Source organism: Sebastes umbrosus, chromosome 7 (genome assembly GCF_015220745.1).
Source record: "Sebastes umbrosus isolate fSebUmb1 chromosome 7, fSebUmb1.pri, whole genome shotgun sequence".
NCBI classification, from domain to species: domain Eukaryota; kingdom Metazoa; phylum Chordata; class Actinopteri; order Perciformes; family Sebastidae; genus Sebastes; species Sebastes umbrosus.
The window spans coordinates 16,653,538-16,669,407 of record NC_051275.1 but is presented as its reverse complement, the minus strand read 5'-3'; the positions used below and the strand labels follow the sequence as shown (position 1 = coordinate 16,669,407).

At 37.2% G+C, this 15,870-nt stretch overlaps 1 protein-coding gene across 4 annotated transcripts in view; it reads right to left on the bottom strand.

Annotated features, from left to right (window-relative positions):
* Positions 1-2,827: 2,827 nt before the first annotated feature.
* The window catches only part of relb (v-rel avian reticuloendotheliosis viral oncogene homolog B), a 19,846-nt gene continuing 6,803 nt past the window's right edge, over positions 2,828-15,870 (bottom strand). For 2 of the 4 annotated variants that reach the window (XM_037774913.1, XM_037774912.1), the window contains exons 3-11: positions 14,279-14,448; positions 10,413-10,748; positions 9,428-9,594; positions 9,156-9,247; positions 8,881-9,012; positions 8,682-8,786; positions 6,957-7,172; positions 6,736-6,807; positions 2,828-4,229 (exon numbers count right to left, since the gene is read on the bottom strand). In XM_037774913.1, the coding sequence (XP_037630841.1) occupies positions 3,799-4,229; positions 6,736-6,807; positions 6,957-7,172; positions 8,682-8,786; positions 8,881-9,012; positions 9,156-9,247; positions 9,428-9,594; positions 10,413-10,748; positions 14,279-14,448 (1,721 nt within the window). In that variant the 3' untranslated portion in view covers positions 2,828-3,798. Of the gene's footprint in view, positions 4,230-6,735; positions 6,808-6,956; positions 7,173-8,681; positions 8,787-8,880; positions 9,013-9,155; positions 9,248-9,427; positions 9,595-10,412; positions 10,749-12,464; positions 12,944-14,278; positions 14,449-15,870 lie in introns of those variants that run through there. The other 2 variants (XM_037774915.1, XM_037774914.1) reach the window with 2 other exon arrangements.

The window sequence follows — 15,870 nt, the reverse complement described above, 5'->3', positions numbered from 1 at the left end:
TTATGAAAAAATGTCATAGTATGGTATGTCAAAAAAATGTATGAAAAAAAAGTCATAGTATAGTATGTATGAAAATGTTCATGAAAAAAAGTCATAGCATATTATGGAAAAAAAAATTATGGAAAAAAAGTCATAGTATAGTAGGTCGAACAATTTCATGAAAAAAAAGTCATATTATAGTATAGAAAAAAAATTATGGAAAAAGTGGGTCAAAAGTGTTCATGAAAAAAAGTCATAATATAGTATGTCGAATATTTTTATGAAAAAAAGTCATAGTAAAGTATGTCAAATATTTTTATGAAAAAAAGTCATAGTATGTCAATAAAATTTATGAAAAAAAGTCATAGTATAGTATGTCGAAAAAGTTCACAAAAAAAAGTCACAAATTAGTTTGTCGAATATTTTTATGAAAATTGTCATAGTATAGTATATCTAAACATTTTATGAAAATAAGTCATAGTAAAGTATTTCAAAAAAATCATAAAATTAAGTCATATGTCAAAAACATTTCATGAAAAAAGTCATAGTATAGTGTGTCGAATAATTTCATGAAAAAAAGTCATAGTATATTATGGGAAAGAAATTATGGAAAAAAAGTCATAGTATAGTATGTCGAAAAATTTCATGACAAAAAGTCATAGTATATTATGTAAAAAAAATTATGAAAAAAAAGTCATAGTATAGTAGGTCGAAAATGTTCACGAAAAAAAGTCATAATATAGTATGTCGAATATTTTTATTAAAATTGTCATAGTATAGTATGTCAATAAAATTTATGAAAAAAAGTCTAGAATAGTATGTCGAAAAATGTTCATGAAAAAAAGTCATAGTATGTCGAAAAAGTTTACAAAAAAAAGTCACAAATTAGTTTGTCGAATGTTTTTATGAAAATTGTCATAGTATAGTATGTCGAAAAATTTTATGAAAAAAAGTCATAGTAAAGTATGTCAAAAAATTTCATAAAATTAAGTCATAGTATTTCAAAAGAATTTCAGGAAAAAAGTCATAGTATAGTATGTCGAAAGATTTCATGAAAAAAGTCTTAGTATATTATGGAAAAAAATTATGGAAAAAAAGTCATGGTACAGTATGTCGAAAAATTTCATGAAAAAAAAGTCATAGTATAGTATAGAAAAAATGACGGAAAAAAGTCATGGTACAGTATGTCGAAAATGTTCACGAAAAAAGTAATAATATAGTATGTCGAATATTTTTATTAAAATTGTCATAGTATAGTATGTCGAAAAGTTTCACGAAAAAAAGTCATAATATAGTATATTGAATATTTTTATGAAAATTGTCATAGTATAGTATGTTGAAAAATGTTATGAAAAAAGTCCTAGTATAGTATGTCGTAAAATTTCATGAAAAAAATTCATAGTATCGTATGTCGAAAAAGTTCATGAAAAAAAGTCATAGTATAGTATTTAAAAAAAATTATGAAAAAAATTCATGGTATAGTATGTCGAAAAATTTCATGAAAAAATGTCATAGTATGGTATGTCAAAAAAAATTTATGAAAAAAAGTCATAGTATGTCAAAAGAATTTCATGAAAAAAGTCATAGTATATTATGTCGAAAAATTTCATGAAAAAAAAGTCATACTAAAGTATGTTGAAAAATGTCATGGAAAAAGTCATAATATAGTATGTCGAATATTTTTATGAAAAAAAGTCATAGAATGTCAATAAAATGTATGAAAAAAAGTCATAGTATAGTATGTCGGAAAAGTTCACAAAAAAGTCACAAATTAGTTTGTCGAATATTTTTATTAAAATTGTCATAGTATAGTATGTCGAAAAATTTTATGAAAAAAAGTCATAGTATATTATGTCGAAAAATTTCATGAAAAAAAAGTCATGGTACAGTATGTCGAAAAAATTCATAAAATGAAGTCATAGTATGTCAAAAGAATTTCATGAAAAAAGTCATAGTATATTATGTCGAAAAATTTCATGAAAAAAAAGTCATGGTACAGTATGTCGAAAAAATTCATAAAATTAAGTCATAGTATTTCAAAAGAATTTCATGAAAAAGTCATATAGTATGGAAAAAAATGATGGAAAAAAAAGTCATGGTACAGTATGTCGAAAATGTTCACGATAAAAAGTCATAATATAGTATATTGAATATTTTTATGAAAAAAGTCATATTATAGTATGACAAAAAAATAAGTCATAGTATTGTACATCGAAAAAATAAAAAAGTCATGGTATTGTATGTCAAAAAAGTCATAGTATAGTATAATAAAAAAGTCAAAGTATAGTATGTCGAAAAAATAAAAAATTCATAGTATTGTATATTAAAAAATACTTACTTTGTATGGATTATAACTTTAAGTAAACATGCAAAAAATTTTGCTCACAAACCTAATTTAGACAGAAATTTTTCAATGAAGTTTAGATAAGTGTTGTTAATTTCCCAAACTGTGTCAATCTATAAAAAGTGGCGTAATGAGTTTCCCAAATGCCTAAACATGTGGCATTACAAAAGACTTATTGAAAACAGTTTTTAAACTGTAACAGTCAAGTTTTTGAGAATAAAAAGGCATTGTGTGCCGTTAAGACGCTGCGACCACAGGGTGTCTGAAAACTATAAACAACAAAGGACAACTTTCAGCTGAGCGTTTCTCTCTAATTTCTTGACAAACAAGTCATTCAAGCTCTGATGTGAAAATCATAAAACCTTCTACTTGTTGTTGCCAAGCTTCATTGTTTTTATAGGTGAGCAAGCAGGTCAGGAATGTGTGTAGGCCGGCAGATGAAGGTCACATTCATAAGTGCTTTCATCCCTTTGTCACTGCTACAAATCATCACAAAGGCAGTAGTCAGTTTACATTTTACATTTTATTGTTTCTCTTATGAAACACTACAATGTTACAGCGAGGGGACGGAGTTGGACTTGTGAAAAGCTGCGAGTGGAAATTAGAATGTTGAACACGAGAGTGAAACTGCAGGACAATGGGAACTGACGCAGACAGAGCTATAAATAAGAGGACTGGTTTCTATTGCATTTAAGTAGGTTAAATATTAAACAAGCCAGCTGGTGTGACGGCAACATCAACAGAGAGTAATAACAGGCGAAAACAAAGTGTAAAGCAGATCTGAAACTACTGTGCTTGAAACTTTTTGTGTTTTAAAACTAAAATCCTACGTCAACTTCTTGTAAGAAGTCGGGTCATTCTCCCAAAATTATGTTGAAGCAAACAAAACCGACCTTAGACAAACATTACATGACAGGTATTTCAGTCTTACCTCACCAGTCATTTACTACAACAGACGGCAATTCATGGGAGGGTTTCTGTTGTTCCCAAGTTAAATATAGATGTTCATTAGTTCTCCTTTTAAGCTCCACGCTGACTGTGAGTCACCTTCTTCTGACGATTAATGCTGGCAGCATTTAGCAGCACATATGTAGGACTGTTAACCGGCTCCTGGTTGCTAAAGCCTTGACCAGCAAGGTCTTCAGATAAAGATATGGAGCAAGCGGGAGGGCAAACACATTTCACAGTGCAAGCAGCCAGAGCAGTAGTCTTGGATTTGGGACAACATAATCTTGTTTGGCTCTAAATCCAGAGAGGTTCAGGGAGAAGTTCATCGTTTTGGGAAATACACTTACTCACTTTCTTGCAGAGAGTCAGATGAGAAAGATCGATACCATTCTTACAGATGAGTGGTATCAGTTTTCTCATCTAACTCTCTGCAAGAAAGCAAATAAGCGCACTTCTCAAAATGTCTATATCTTTTAAAGTGGACAGAAAGTGTGAAAGGGCGCTTCATGATCCTGACTATCCTATCCTCATAGCTCCTCTTCTGTCTTCACCTGAACCATGTTGGATGGGCTGTCCTGGGCCTCAGACTGCGGAGTCTGGCTCTCATTGACGAGCATGTTGAACTGCAAGTCGCTGTATTGGGAAAAGTCCGGATTGTACAAGCCAAAGTTCTGGTTAAAGTTCATATCCACGTTGGCAAACGTGGAGCTGGCGTCGGAACCCTGCTCAAAGCCAGAGGGCATGGACGAGTCAATCATCTCCCATAGTGAAGGCATTTCTAGCAACTGATTAAGGATGGCCGTTGCATCGGTGGCATTGTTTGAGTCCTGGGGTTCGTTGAAACACATTTCCCCCAAAGCGGAGGCCCCAGGCTGGGCAGCACAAAGCCTCTCGTCTGGAGACATCATGGTCTGAGGCTGCTGGAAGTGGAAGGGCTGCTCCACTGCAGGTGCACCTTCTGATGCATGAGAGGGAACGGGGTTGGGTTGCAGAGAAAATAAATACCCGTTAGAAATATGATCAAAGATCCGTTATTAGGTAGAGAACTTTATACTTGGATCATGACATGAGATTCATGCTGTTTGAAACTTATTTAAATCTTGAAAGAGTTCAAGAGTTTTCTGCATCATTAGAGAAGTGTAGGCAATGTTGTGTGACAACAAAACCCACTTAAAGTTACTACAAGGAACTTTTGTGTTGATTTTGGCAGTCCCTGTGGACAAAAGCAGTAGGACCGGTGGCGCAGCGAGGCGAAGCTCTGTTCCTGGCCGGAGGTTAATAAACGCGTGACAACACCGGTGTTAGCGATTACACCAGACATTTTACAAGAAAAGATGACGGTCAATATGTGTAGAGCGCCTACTTTGATCTTTACCGTCGGGTGGCTGTGTGTCTGGCCTCTACGGTCCAGCTTTAGCTGCGGGGCCGCATTACGTTTTTGGTTCCCTTATAGCATTGTGTTTAAATCTAAAATATTGTCAAATAGGCGCTTTTGCTTTTCAAGTCGACACCAAATCCTTCGCCATCATCTTGTCTGACAACTCTCTCTCGTTCCGTGTGGGAAATCTGATACCTACTACTCTGAGCTGACTCCTTGCGGAGCAGATGCATTCACTTTCAGTTTGTAGTGTTCGTCGTCCGACTATGTATTGATAACACAGCGCTGATACGGCAAAATGAACTAAATGGGTTTCATTGCTGTTAAAAAAAAAGAAAAACGGCGAAGGGGTATATAATGTAATCGGTGTGTGCCAGACCACAGTGTAAGACCGGTAAAACCGACTACCGGGGCATGCCTAGCGTTGAAGCAAATTTTCATAGTGGCCAAACGGTGGTACTACAATTTCTGTGTCGGTCACTTGATGCCATTGGGCCCAAAAAGGCCAGAGACTTACATTGGGAAAGAGACGTCTGTAACTCGGCGAATATTTTTTTTTTTAAATCATTAGACTCTAAAATGCCCCAATAGCCGAATCCAGAGTTATTTTCCTTCCTCCGTTCGAGTGAATGAGCCCCAGACCGAGAGCTGGGAGGCGGAGTTAAAGAAAACACTACTGTGCCTGCTCTGTGGGCCCAATGGATGCGGTTGATTGCCGGATGATCCGGGTACTTTATCTCTCGGCAGTCGAGCCATTTTGGCTTCATGCGCCACTGATCAACTCTCATAGGAATGAACGAGAGCCCGCCTCCAACGCTGTATCCAGTTCTCTTTATACATCCATGCGGCGAACCTGGCTGTAGTTAATACTCACAGCTGTCAAGCCAACAGTTTGTGGAAGACTCCGAGGACGCGCAATAAGTGCACGGGCAGAGTGCAATCAGGCAGGTAGACAGACAGGTAGGTGTCAGATTTCCCCACACGGAACGAGAGAGAGAGAGACAGTGTTGACAGTCTTGCGACAGCCAGATTTTTTTCTTTTTTTTGTCAGAGCATTTGATTTATTGATTGCCGTCACGATGGAAAGATAATTTCAACTTGTATAACAAAAATGTTTCTAAGATCTTAACCAACCCTTTCCCTTAACATATTAATACTAAAACATACACTCCGTTGTCAGTTTATGAGGTACATCTTGCTCAAAAGAATGCAGTCTAATACAATAGTCCTGCAATAAATCCTACTTCATGAAGGTTATTATGTTCAGTGTTTGATGAAACTGTTTTAGAAATGTGTTGATTCAACTGTGTGGGCACATTGGAGGATGTAGTTTGTGGTGCTGTTAAATTGTATTGAGTTAAACTGACAGTACTTTTTTGTCCATCCTATTTATATCACAACAACATGTTCAACAACATGACAAACTACATCCTCCAAAATGATCATAAAGTTAAATCAACACTTTCCTTGGACATTATAAACTTCATGAATGTAGGATTTATTGCAGGCCTGTATCAGACTGCATTTTAGCTAGGTGTACCTAATAAACTGGTAACTGAGTGTAGATGTACTTCTCTGTACAGTTGGTTCATTGCTTGTTACCTGAAACTTTGTAACTGGTTCATTAAAGCGTTGCACCTGTATTTGTTCTACTTCAGTATGTATGTACATTTGATTTTACTTTGTATGTGGTACATATACTATGTGCATACAGTATGTATGTACATAGTATAGTTATACTACTTTTATATTTATTTCACTCTTTATATCAATCATCTGAGGCACAGAAATTTCCTTTGAGATGAATAACGTTCTCTTCTTTTGTCAACATTGTTGGAATTGTGAACGGACAAAACAGACCTGGAGTTTACGTCCAGTGTGAGCATAAAAGTTGCAGGTTCCCGATTAAAACATGTAGTGTGAGTTCACACTTGTACAAGATTAATAAAATGCACAGTGTCTGCTAGGGTTTCAAAAAACTGAGCCATTGTTAATGTTATTAGTAACACTTTCAGTTTGCTCCTAACTGCCTCTACACACCAGAAAACTATCAAATTCAAACAAAGAAAAGATGTCTGAGTCTCACCTGACACACACGGTTTGTCTCTGAAGCTGATGTCTGACTTTATCTTTCTCTTCCGCTTCACCTCATATGGATCTGAAATGAGTCAGAAATACTTCAATTAACCTGCTGTTAGTGTTTGTGGCTTTAAGATGCATTTGTTTTATATCAAGTAAATTTCAGCCATTCAAGCTGATGTTGCCATCAATAACTCTACAGTTCAGTGCTGTACAGTCCTGACTGACCTGGGTTGTGTGGCAGGTACGTGAAGGTAATTGACTCGCTCTCCATCTGGTCTGAGAGGCGACGCAGGACCACGTTGACTTCAATCTCCTCCGTGATGTCCTGGTCCTGGTAGGGCGGAGTCTTAAACACGATGGCGATCTGCCGGTGCACATCTGTCTGGGCAAACTCTCCGCTCGCCTTCCAAGGCCCTCGCCTGAAGATGATCTCGATGTCATCTGTGGATCAGTGACAACACGCAGAGCCATGTCAGTCAAGACAAATACCTTAGAATATAAGATTCGTCTTTTATCCTAATTTCAATAGAACAGTGTGAACTGTACAAACACTTTGTTTCTCCCTTGGCTTCAAGTCGAGTTCATGATACTTAACATTCATTTGGAAGTTCATTTTCATTCTACAGGGGTGCACAAGATGACAAACACATTTCATCACAAAAATCCTGCAGTAAATACCAATTATTTGTTGACACTATCAATAAAAAACAGATATTCAGACAGCAGCTACTGTTAATCACAGTCATACTGGCATTTACTCAAGTTGAGTACTAGTTCTGCTGCATGATAAATACCAAATGAGTGACCAAGGCAACTTACAGTGGTGCAAAGACTGCTAAATAATAGGGCTGTCAATCGATTAAAATATTTAATCATGATTAATCGCATGATAGTCCATAGTTAATCGTGATTAAACACACATTTTTATCTGTTCAAAATGTACCTTAAAGGGAGATTTGTCAAGCATTTCATACTCAACATGGGAGTGGGCAAATATGCTTGCTTTTCTGACAAAGACAAATATTGTCCAGAAACCCTCACAGGTACTGCATTTAGCATAAAAAATATGCTCAAATCATAACATGGCAAACTGCAGCCCAACAGGCAACAACAGCTGTCAGTGTGTCAGTGTGCTGACTTGACTATGACTTGCCCCAAACTGCATGTGATGATCATAAAGTGGGCATGTCTGTAAAGGGGAGACTCGTGGGTACCCATATATTTCATTCACATATCTGAAGGTCAGAGGTCAAGGGACCCCTTTGAAAATGGCCTTGCCAAAATTTAGTATAAGTTCGGAGCGTTATTTAGCCTCCTTCACGACAAGCTAGTATGGTATGGTTGGTACCAATGGATTCCTTAGGTTTTTCTAGTTTTAAGCTAGCTACTAGCTTTAAAATTGAACTTGTTACAACCTAATAAATGCCTTAAAGAAATTAGTGGCCTTAAAACGAAATTACGTTAACGCATTATTATCGCATTAACTTTGACAGTCCTACTAAATACACACTGCTACACTGCTAAATCATAGGATGTAGCAAGAGAAAATGTCTCAAAAATGAAGGAAGGAAAATGCTATGATAAAAGAGAAACGGCGGTCAAAAGAAGACCCTCTTCAACAATGATTGAAAGATGCAAATTCAACAAAAACTAAATATAAGCAGTAAGCTTAACAAAATTGACCCCTGCCTTAAAAAAACACAAATCGCATAAAGTATACCTTAGTTCGTATCAACAGCACTTTGTTTTAAAAGCTGTTAAAGTTTGGGAGCTTAGAGAGACAGAGTCACATCATCATCATACTGTGAATGTCTGCTGTTTGGTCTGGTGGTCTCTGATCTAACAGAGGATGTTTTATACATTTAACTCCTGTATTAAAAACTGAATTTGTCCCTTGAACTCTCTGCTATAGGAGCCCAATTTAAAAACAAAAATAAAACTTCCTCTTACCTTTCTGCACTTTGTCACACAACATGTAGATCTCGGTCTTGCCGGCGCAGGAACCTCTGTACTGGTTAAGACAGTTGATCTTAAGCTGCGATGTAGTTGTGGCCTCTGTGAAAAAAACAAAACATGCAACAATGTGTGAGAATCATGAAACATATTTACATATCGTTGGTGCGGTTGTTTACAAGAGTGTGTTTCTTACTCTTGTCATAGATGGGGCTGGACACCACTGGGCTGAGACAGTCTTTTCTGCCGTCCTCCCACTCGAACTCACACTGAAAACACAGACGCACTGAGTTCATGTCCATGTCCTCAATGCCCTTCGTGTGACCAGCTGAGGGAGGAAAAGACACAAAATCAAAGTCTGTTTGCAGTAGTCAAAATGAATTTCAACAGCAAGGAAAGAAGAAATTATCATCCTTTATATTTAAATATATGGATGTGTAGAAAGATGACAATGCGTTTGTGTAATCTTACTTTGAAAGGGGTCAATATTTTGGCTTCTTCTCTTCTGAAGTGAAGTCTCCAGCTCTTTCCTCCTAATACACTGGATACCGAGGTTACCAAAGCTGCATGTCCAGAAGACAAAAAAAACACATTTTGTCAGGACATTTTATATGTTAAAAAATGCAAGAAAGACATTATGATGTCCAGAGTCTGATGTTAAGAGTCTGAGGAAAAGAAAAAAAATGTATTTGATAAAATGTAATGTGTTGGCAGAGGAGACAAATGAGAGATAGGATGAGCACCTGTGACGTCGGCTGCTGTGAGGATTGAGCGTGACCACACAGATTCCTGAACCGTTCGGGCAGTCTTTACCCACAAGGCAGTGGGGGTGAGGCCGGTGTGGGAGGTCTTTAGTCACCAAGGAAACGGTGATTGTGACCCTCTTTAAGTGTTCGATGGGACCTTGAATCTGAAAGAGACAGGACAGGAAGATTAAATGTAGGAAAAATACAAGGCAACATTAAACATATCGACATCTGGGACACATAAACAACCAAACAGCATACATACACACCAAAAAAATACACATTTACTGTTATGCAGGAAGTGTAATAATTTCTAATACACCAAAAAGGGAAGAGTAGCTGTCAAATTGAGAAAATTTGATAAACTATATGTTAATATGCAGCAGATGCTGCCTGAGGAAGCAGAGTAACTGCCAATCAAAGCATTTCATCTTGTTTTTCACACCATGGAGTGTCTGTATTTGTGCATATATTTAGCATATTCTCACTTTTCTGCATTCAACAGCTCCCCTCCTTTTTTCTATGTATTATAACTGACCCGATCACCGGTGCCTGAGGTACCGATTTCACCAAGAAGAATGCAAAATGCCAAAAATAAAAGATCAATCAAGGGTTTTACTTAAATAACTACATTTCATTAACACAAATGCGCAGATTTTAAACTGTTAAAACCTTCACACGCCTCTACAGCCATCCTCGTTGTGTGATGATGTTTGCATAAGGTGAAGATGAGTGGGAGTGGTTGTTAGTATGTGGGCGGGGCATAAACCACACGTCTTTGACCTCACTTGAGCTGGGATTTGCGGGGACTTTCTAATCAACTCCAACAACCCACATCCTCCCAGCTCCACCCGTCTGCACCGGACGACACGGGGGGTTAAAGAATACAAACCAAACAACTGTGGTTAAGAACCTCTCTAACTGTCACTGAGATCTAGTAAACCCCCTTAAAGGTCCAACACAAAAAAACAAATGCGTCTACCTCTATCGCAGGCTGACTCTTGTTGGTTTCACTGCTGGACGCCCCCAGGATGCTGCCGGCCGAGCGTCCCTCACATTCATAGCGAAACCTCATGCCTCTCTCCTTGGGCTCCTCCACCACCACCAGCTTGGGCTTATTCAGAAGCTGCTCCAGCATCTCGGTGTCGCCGCCGCAGTTCTGAGAGGGAACGCCGCGGGAGCTCTTAAAGCCCGGCGAACACAAAGAGCCTCGACCACGGCGAGAGGAACCGGCTGGAGAGGCTGCTCCCCTTGAAGGATGAGCCATCACTCTGGAAGTGCACGACTGCTGCTGGGGCTGAGGGAAGGTGCAGGTTGGCTGTGGAAAAACAATAACACAACTATATTATTTAACCTTATTTAACCCTTATCTAACCAGGTAAGACCCACTGAGGCTGGAAACCTCATTTGCAAAGGAGATCTGGCAAGATGGCAGCATATAAAGATGCAACACATAAAACAATACAAATGTTCCAAATGAATGGAGCAGAAAACAAAGACTACGTCCAATCTCTGAGAATTTTGACTTGTTTCTTAAAAAATTACTCAAACCGAATAATCAATTATCAAAATAGTTGCCGATTAATTTAATAGTTGACAACTAATCACAATAGGGACTGACATCAGATATATGTCTTGTGATCGGTCATACTGATTGCAAGATAGGGCTGTCCTGAATACCATTTTCCGGGCGCCTCTACACACAACAAACTGATATCTCTCTGAGCATAATAATTAATTTTAAATTAAATATGAATAATGTTGTGGGATTATTCCTTATTTCATGGGCTGTTTTGGGATTTATACATTATTATTACATACTTATATCTAAAAAAAATTAAAGTAGCATTCGAATAGTGATTTGGAGGTCGAATACCATGGCCACGGTCGAAGCTTTGAAGCATTCGGGTCAGCCCTATTGCAAGATAAACAAAAATTATAGCGATATGATGGTAAACAATAGACACTTCTCCTGGCTTCAAAAGAGAAACCTTTTCTGAAATAAAAAACAAACTTGGGTCTCTGTTTCTTAACATGGTTTTAAACGACATTTCATCAAGCCAAATACCTACATATATATTAGTAACAGGTAACAACTTCTATTGTCTGCTCCTGAGCCGTAACAATATCCATTTAAAGACAGCGGTGGGAAATTTAATTATCTGCTACTTTATATTTATACTCCACTACATTACCTGACAGCCATAACTACTTATTACTTTTCAGATTAAGATTTTACATAAAAAAACAGAACATTTAACCAGTGGTTCCTAGACTTTTTGGCTTGTGACCCCTTAAAAAGCAGTGTCTAGTTGGGCACCCATGTAATCTTTGAAAATGTCTATGGATTGTTAGCTGTTCCACCAAAGAGACATTTCCCCTCTAAACATCTCTTTGAGGCCCAAAGAGGTAAAATGATCCAAAATCCAGAAAATACAATAAAAACTTGTCTAACAGAATATAGTTTTTCTAATCATCACCATATAGGCTTCCCAGCATGAGAAAACAACATCAACTTACACTCGGAGGACAAACAAACAGTCTCAGGCACGTTCTTACAGAATAAAACAGAGGACTAGATATCTGTCATCCATTACAGCAGATGACACAGTAGGTGAAGCATTCTGCATCATGGCAGCAGTGAAACCAAGCAGAAAAACTGAGTCACTACATGTGTTTTTCCTTCATGCATGTGCTTTTTATCAGTGCATCGAGTTAACCATGTGCTCATTTGACTCCTCCTCTTGCATTTTTTTATGTCTTATTTCCCCGTTATACCACAAGCATTTCCGTTCCCACTCAGACTCTTGTTGTTGAATATATATATATAAATATATATATATATATCTCTCGGTACTGCTTTTACTTTCTCTATCTGCAGTGCTCCCTATCTTCACTCAGACATGTCTGCACAGTTAGGCCTCTGATGGGCTTCCATGTGATGTTAAAGGAAGAAATAGTATCACAAAGAAATCACACTCAAGTTTTTAAATCTATCTGAAGCACCAGTGTAACAACAGATGAATAATCAAACCTGCAGTGAACAAAGAAGTTGACCTCTTCGTCACCTGTGAAGCAGTAAATCCGGCTGAGAGCTCATTAAAGCGTTGCTGCGAAGATCTGGCTGATGCCTCTGCATGAGATCATGTTTCACACTATCCTGTCGAGTCACAGACGTCTGTCGCCAAAGAGCGTGTAAGCCTGGGCAAACCTGTTAGCCTTAAAACAGTAGAGCTAAACAAAAGCCTAGCAGACCGAGCCAGCAAACAGGAAATAGGAAGTCAGCTCAACCTGACGTCGATCAACCAATTGGAAAAGCAGCGCGGGACGAAGAATGTGACCTTTCACCTCCCGGTGGGTTTGTCTGGTAAACAGAAAGGAAGGCAAACTGAAAGTAGGAGTCAGATTACAGTTATTCCATTTCTCCTCCTCCTTCCTCTCTCTCAGCCTCCTCCCACAGATCAGCATGCTGAGGAGGTGTGTCATCCTCTAACACAGGCCGCAAAGACTTATTTAACAAACTGTATTTACACGAAATCTAATTTAGCAATCTCACATGCAGGTCATTTATTACTAGACTTCAGCGGTTTCCTTGTGCCCTACATTATTATCTGTCTGTGCAGGCTACAGCGTTGCTGAGATCTTATCAGATTACAACACTTCTGATCTGTAAACCACGTGCTTTATGGTAAGAGCCCGACCTGACTGGCTGCTGAAATAGCACGCTGTACAACAACAAAAACACCCAACCGACTGCAGGCTACACATGTACAACACTGCAGTCTTTTCCAACAACATATAATCCTTTAAAAAGAACACTCTTCATAAAGCTGCAGTCCCCTTTTTTTACATCCTAACAGAGAAGAAGCCTGACTGAAGCTTCCTCTGTTCTTGAGTTAATTATCAACAAGCTTTAAATAGCAACATGAAGGCAAAATGGACAAAAGAATTTAGTCACACTGATGTGTAATCATTTGTCTGTGCCTGCATGGATCAATATTTGTGTATAGTCAATGAAGGATTGTTTGCATCAATTAATATGTTGATTTTTGTTTTGATTAATAGTTGAGTTGTATGCCGAAAAAAGTCATAAAGGCATAAATATCGAAAAAATCATAAAAAAGTCATAGTATAGTATGTAAAAAAAATCGTTAAAAAGTCATAGTATAGTATGTTGAAAAAATCATAAAGTCATAGTATAGTATGTCGAAAAAGTCATGAAAAAGTTATAGTATAACGTATAATAATGCTTTGTTATATTTCAAATATATTCAAATAAAAATTATACAAAACAAAAAAAATAAAGCAACAAATCCTCATATTTGAGAAGCTGAAACTACATACATTTTAGTCATTTTTGCAAATCAAAATTCAATCAAAATTGCTGAATTAATTTTCTGACGACCAACTAATAGATTAATGGACTATTTTAACTAAGATATTACTATTCTAACTATTAATGTAGTCTAACTTGGATAAAGACAAGCTGGGAAAAGTAGCACAGAGAAAGTATATGACATCTGCATTCAGTCTTGACATCGAAGCTAAAATATGCAGCTTTTCTAACGCTGCATATAATAATAATAATAATAATAATAATAATAATAATAATAAATTATAAAAGGATCTATTGTGCATAATTAAACTCTATCTGTGCTTGTCGAGGCCTGCTGCTGCCCCATTTGCCATCATGCCCTCTGGGTGTTGCCAACAGTCATTCTGGGAAATGCAGGAAACCTCTAACGGAGATAGGAACCAGATGAGACCAAAACAACACAAATGACTACACTGACACAAAAACCTCCCACTGTGAGAGCACACCCACAAATCGTTTTTGAACCCACTCACCTGACATGCAGTGCCTCTTGCCACCAGCACGGGCTGAGCTGACGGTGAGGAGCTCTGTCGCAGCATCCGGTGGTTCTGGCCGTGTGGCTGGCAGAGGAGTTCAGCAGGAGGGGCTGGAGGTCCGGGGAGGGGCCGATCTCCGTACTCTGAGATGATTTCCTCAATGAGGTCTGCAAAAGAATATTGATAGTGTCTCAGATAGGCAATGTAACTGAAATATGTTGCTGTAAAATGTCTGAAAACAAAAACGTCCATAGCTGGTTTATCATTAAATCAATACTAAGCAAAGAAGAATAAAGGTAACACTGCTCTATGGATAACAGGTCAGTTTTTGTCAGAGACGTGGGACTGCAAGTGATGAAATCATATTAACAAAACAATACAAAAATTATAAAACCTCCAGAATAAATAAGGAACTGTGCTGCCGTACCAATATAAACAGACATGGTAGGTATTATAAATGAAATCTCTCTGAAAACCCATAATTCAACATATATTAATTCAGGGCTTCCCACAGCTTATTTTTTACAGTGGAAACAAAGACAGCTTATACTAACATCATAAAAACTTTATAAATTTGTATGGAAAGTAACATTAATCATCCGGGTAAAGAGGCGATATCTTTCACTGTAAATGCAATATATTTAATAATTTATTTATTTATGTATTTCTGGATGGACATATATATTGGTGTTGCTGTGGTATTACTATAGTTGTGTTTATTTATCTGACGTTCGCCATATGGCACATGATGAATTTCCCAAAGGACTACTAAATATCTATATATCTATATTAGATCTGTTTACTGCTCAGTGTTACGGCTGTGTATAACAAGTCTTCCTTGTTTGTATATGATGACCTTAAAAGTGTTGTTTACTCCACACACTGGTTAGTGTGATAGTGTCAACAGTGACAGTTGCCTATGTGTTGTTGCTATGGTTATCAGCAGGTGAATATTGTGGTTGAGGTCTACGCTGTCTGCCAGACAAACAGAAACTAGAGTTTCCTGCAGCCATAACACGTTAACAAAGCAGAGACGCTTCATCTCTCAGGCAATCAACAGACAATTCTTCAACAATTTTAATGATCAAGTAATCCTTTAAGTATTTAAAAAAAAAAAAAAAAGATTAGACAAATCAGTGGGTACAGCTTCTCAAATGTGAAAATTTGCTGGTTTATACTTCTATGCTCAATATCTCTTGGTTTTGAACTGCAATTGCAATAAGTGCAAATAATTTGAATATGCAAACTTGGCTTTTGGGGAATTATAATTGCATTTTCACTATTTTCTAACATTTTATAGACTTATAAGATAAGATAAGATAAGATAAGATATTCCATTATAAGTTCTGCAGTGGGGAAATTTGCAGTGTACAGCAGCAAAGGGGATAGTGCAAAAAACAAGATGCATCAGCGAACACAGTAAAAAAGAGCTAAACAAAGTGTAACAAAATATGAACCATTTAAATAGAATATATAAATAGGAGCAGTATATACAGTATTGACAATAAACATTCTATTTATACTTTATATAAGTGAGAAAATAGGTAGATTAATGAATAATGAAAACAAGTTGCAGCCTTAAATGCAAT